This window comes from Mus caroli, chromosome 4 (assembly GCF_900094665.2).
Source record: "Mus caroli chromosome 4, CAROLI_EIJ_v1.1, whole genome shotgun sequence".
NCBI classification, from domain to species: Eukaryota; Metazoa; Chordata; class Mammalia; order Rodentia; family Muridae; genus Mus; species Mus caroli.
The window spans coordinates 130,894,578-130,899,069 of NC_034573.1; the positions used below are offsets into that span (position 1 = coordinate 130,894,578).

General features: G+C 53.1%; 1 protein-coding gene across 2 annotated transcripts in view; it reads left to right on the top strand.

The window, feature by feature from the left end:
- The window catches only part of Cplane2 (ciliogenesis and planar polarity effector 2), a 7,356-nt gene extending 3,975 nt beyond the window's left edge, over positions 1-3,381 (top strand). The window contains exons 3-6 of one of the 2 annotated variants that reach the window (XM_021160864.2): positions 478-630; positions 1,124-1,248; positions 1,563-1,699; positions 2,859-3,381. In XM_021160864.2, the coding sequence (XP_021016523.1) occupies positions 478-630; positions 1,124-1,248; positions 1,563-1,699; positions 2,859-3,108 (665 nt within the window). In that variant the 3' untranslated portion in view covers positions 3,109-3,381. The remainder of the gene's footprint in view (positions 1-477; positions 631-1,123; positions 1,249-1,562; positions 1,700-2,858) is intronic. The other variant, XM_029475837.1, reaches the window with a different exon arrangement.
- Positions 3,382-4,492: the final 1,111 nt, after the last annotated feature.

The following is a 4,492-nucleotide window of genomic DNA, read 5'->3' on the forward strand; positions in this document are numbered from 1 at the left end:
TTACATATAAATAATAAATAAATCTTTAAAAAAGATGTATTTATTCTATATATCAGTGTTCTATCTGCATGTACACCTACATGCGCAGAAGAGGGCATCAGATCCCATTACAGATGGTTGTGAGCCACCATGTGGTTCCTGGGACTTGAACTCGGGACCTCTGGAAGAGCTACTGGTGCTCTTAACTGCTGAGCCACCTCTCCAGCCCCAACACCCAGAGTTTTATCTGTGTTAGCAACAAAACGTGACCAGAGGAGTGTGTCATCCTTGTCCCCAACCAAGCTCCAGAGCAGTTGACAATGACGAGCAGATCAGCTGTGAGATCCTAGAACAGCTCTGTGTATCCGGGGCCTCCCTGGGAGCAGGGTTGCATGCTGAACCAAGCTGTCTAGTTAGCTTTCCAGATAGGGTGTCTCTCTCAGGATCTGAGCAAGTGCAGAACTGACTCCCAACTCCCTGACTCCCTCCTTGCCACAGGGTTGCTTGAACGCCCGGTGCTGCCCCCTTCCGTGGTCATTGATACCGCCAGCTATAAGATCTTTGTGTCCGGGAAGAGTGGTGTGGGCAAGACAGCTCTGGTGGCAAAGCTAGCCGGCCTGGAAGGGCCTATAGTACACCATGAGACCACCGGTGAGTGAGTTTAACCGTCAGCCTTGCCTTGGTGGCCTTCCACGGGATGGGGACAAGAACCTCGCCCCGACTATATTAGTGGGGGTTTATACATAATCATGCCATTTCCTCGAGAGGTCGGGTTGTTTGGGTTGGTACTAGAGACAGTGGTGGCCACATGCCTCATGTCTAGTTGGTATTAAGGTAGATGTTCAAGACTTCCCCATGCCACAGTTAAATTTCTGCTACATCATATGTCCCAGGACTTTTGAAGTCTCCCTATACAAGCAGTGAGACTTCTTTCTGCTGACGAGGGCCAACTCTGCCTGGTCTACCAAGGTCTACTGCAGAGCAAGACTGTTTACGTCCTGAGTCTGAGGAGTCTCTCAGATCAAGGGCGAGCCTTCCTGTCACAGTGGTGACCCACAGGGTGGAGATGTATGTCTTCTTCTTACCCCTTCCCATCCCCCACCCCCAATCCCACTTCTGAATGGCGGATCCCAATTCTCCTCAGGCATTCAGACCACTGTGGTGTTTTGGCCAGCCAAGCTGAAGGCCAGCGACCGTGTTGTCATGTTCCGTTTTGAATTCTGGGACTGTGGGGAGTCCGCCCTCAAGAAGTTTGATCACATGCTGCCGGTGAGCTGGGCAAGTGGGCCTCGGTGGGTCTCTGGGTGGAGGTTGTTGTTAGAGACCCACCCACCCTGTCTGCAGGAGCCTGACTTGAACACTAGTTAGCTGAGAACTGTGTGCTGGGCTGGCTGCAGGGCTCCGACTGACACTGGGTATTGCGTTCCAGCCACTCTCTGCTCTGGGCCTCAGTTTCCCAGTCTGCGATAGGAGGGGTTGCTGCTGACTCTTCTTGGAGCCCTGAAGCTAGTCGGAGGGTTCTAGTCCTGTGTGGCTACGTGGCCACGTGACAGTGTTCCACCAGCCAGCCTCTCTGTCCTTAGGCTTGTAAAGAGAATGCCGATGCCTTCCTCTTCCTCTTTTCTTTCACCGATCGGGCCTCCTTCGAAGACCTTCCTGGACAGTTGACACGTGTAGCTGGTGAAGCTCCTGGGGTCGTCAAGATAGTTATCGGGTCCAAGTATCCTTTGAGTGGCCCCTATTGTAGGGCAGCGGGCATTGGGGAATAAAGAAAGTGAGCGAAAACCCACATCCTACCAGAGTTCCAGTGCTCTGGGCGGGCAGACTCCGGAGGACTGCTGCACATTTTCCACTCGGCCCCAGGAGGGTGTTTGGCTGTGGGAAGCTACTGAACCCAGCCCACCGGGGTGTGGACAAGGGGCAGTCTGAGGGCTCTGGGCCTCACGGAGGCCAGAGATGACAGGTTATCAGTCTCAGGCATCCCAGATGTCACTGGACACCACGGAGGAGCTGAGAACAAAATGGGGGTCCCAGGGGCAGCTCGGTCATCCTCAGGGCTGAAGAGAGGAGATGGCAGGGAGAGGAGGGGCGCTGGGTGGTTCCCAGGCGGGCAAGAGTCTTTGGCTGGAGCGCAGGAAGGCCTTCCAGCCGGAGGTTAGACTCAGTGGTTCATTAGGGGAAAGCCTTTCCCATCATTCAAGCACGGCAGGCCTTGGTGAGCAGAGATAGTCTATGGTTTTAGAGCTTTATTATAGAAAGCAGGGGGAAAGAGAGAAGGTAGAAAGAGGGAGAGAGGCCGGCCATGGCCACGTGGAGAGAGGGGGGAAGGAAGAGAGAGAGAAGGAGGGCTAGAGAAGAGAGTAAGAAAGGCAGAGCTTAAAGAGAGCGAGGAGGGGCCACGCAGCCCCTCTGATAGTGGGCTGGGCTATCTTGCTGTTACCAGTTAACTGTGGGGAGGAGCATATCTGGCTATAGTCAGGTAATTTTGGTTGGAGTCTAGCCTGAATGTCAGAAGTTGTCATGGGACATGTCTGCGTTACTTATAGTCACAGAATTATGGAGTCGGGGGCTCTGTGGTGTCCGGCACCTGTCTCTGGGAATGTGGCTCACTGTTCCGTCTCTTGTAGAGTTTCCTACTGGGTTTCTACTCGGTCTCCGGAGCAAGCCTCATTCAACCAAAACAGGCTGCCTTTCACAGCCCCAGCCCCTATGATGCTCTCCTGGTAAAGTACCCGTCCTCCTGTGAGGTCTGACCTATATGTTTCCATTCAAGGGTGTCTAGGATCTGCCCTAGACCCGGAGTATAGCCTCTCAAGAGGAGGCCAAGGCTGGGTCGGATGGGGCGGTGAGCAGAGCTAGGCACCTTAACCCTCCCGCAGGTTTGACCAGTACATGCACACAGATGTGCCAGAGCGAGACCTCACAGCCTTCCGGCAGGCCTGGGAACTGCCCTTGTTCCGGGTGAAGAGTGTGCCAGGGCGGCGGCTGGCCGACGGACGAACACTGGATGGCAGGGCTGGGCTAGCTGACACAGCCCATGTGCTCAATGGCCTTGCAGAACAGTTGTGGCACCAGGACCAGGTGGCAGCCGGCCTGCTCCCCAGCTCCCCAGAGAGTGCTCCCGGCTGAACGGTGACAACATCCTGGGTAGAGGCTGGTACTGGTGATCCCTACTTCTATCCTGAGGGCTGGCTGAGGAGGGCTCTCACATGGCAGTAAGATAGGGCACGAGGCTCCAGAGTTAAAAGGAGCGCGCCCCCGCCTCCCCTGCCCTTCCCCCTTCTGCAGTACCTACAGAATGGTGGCGGGGGTGGGTACTCAGACGGACCCTGTTATAACTTTAATTTTTTTCAACTCCTATTTTAAATGATGGTTCTTAAATATTTTAACCTCCCTTGTAGTCCACCACCCACCAGTGGTAGTGGAAAAGAAAGGACACAAGGGTTGGGGGAAGCCGACCTGTTTAGAAAGGTTCTTTGGAGCAACTCCTGTCTGTGTGGTCTGGAACTCAGCAGTTCAGTTCACAGGTCAGCAGGCAGCGGCAGCTTGGTCCACTCGCAAACACTTCATGGCTACACCAGCTGTCTGGTTCAGCAGAATCAGGATAGCAAAGAGGAGTCAGCAGCGGGGTGGCACTACCTAGCAGAGACAGCCAGGTCTCAGCCTCGGCTCGAGTGAGCAGGAGGGATCCAGGGGGACACCAGGAGAAGTTCTTGGCTGTGCCTCTCTCTGGGAAGCAAAGATCAGTGAAGACTTGAGACTGAAACGTTGCACAGCTAGCTGTACCAGCAAGCCAAGCTCTGCCTTCATCACTCCACGGAGTCCTGTTTATACCCTCCAAACATCACGTGTCCTCCACGCGTCTTGCCTCAGCTCGTGCATCCAATCAGCCTGAGTGTGAGGAGGCAGCAAGAAACTGCAGCACACCCCCAGACGCTTTTTGGTCATGTTTCTCTCTATGGAGTCCTGACAGAGCTCAACTACGCAATGTAAGGCGGACCAATGCATGCGTGTTGGTAGCAATGGATCCTTCACGTGTCCTTTTACATGTTTCCTTTAACAGAACATCCCGTCTCCTGTGTCTGCTTCATCTAAATGTTCCTTCAGAGCCTGCCTTAGTCTTTCACCTGTGTCTGCTTCAGGAAAACACCCCTACATATGCTTGCCCCAGCAAAACACCTAACACAACTGACTCTCCAAAGAACCCTTAAGTTTCCACTTCATATCCTCCTTTCTGTTTAAGAATTGTCCTTTTCTTAACATTAGCAATCTATACAGAATAGAAATAATTATAAGAACCATCACATTTTCAATAAATGGCTTATGTACAATATAGTCAAACAATAGTCTTAAAAAGAAACCTTAAGGGGCTGGTGAGATGGCTCAGTGGGTAAGAGCACCCGGCTGCTCTTCTGAAGGTCCAGAGTTCAAATCCCAGCAACCACATGGTGGCTCACAACCACCCGTAATGAGATCTGATGCCCTCTTCTGTCTGGTGTGTCTGAAGACAGCT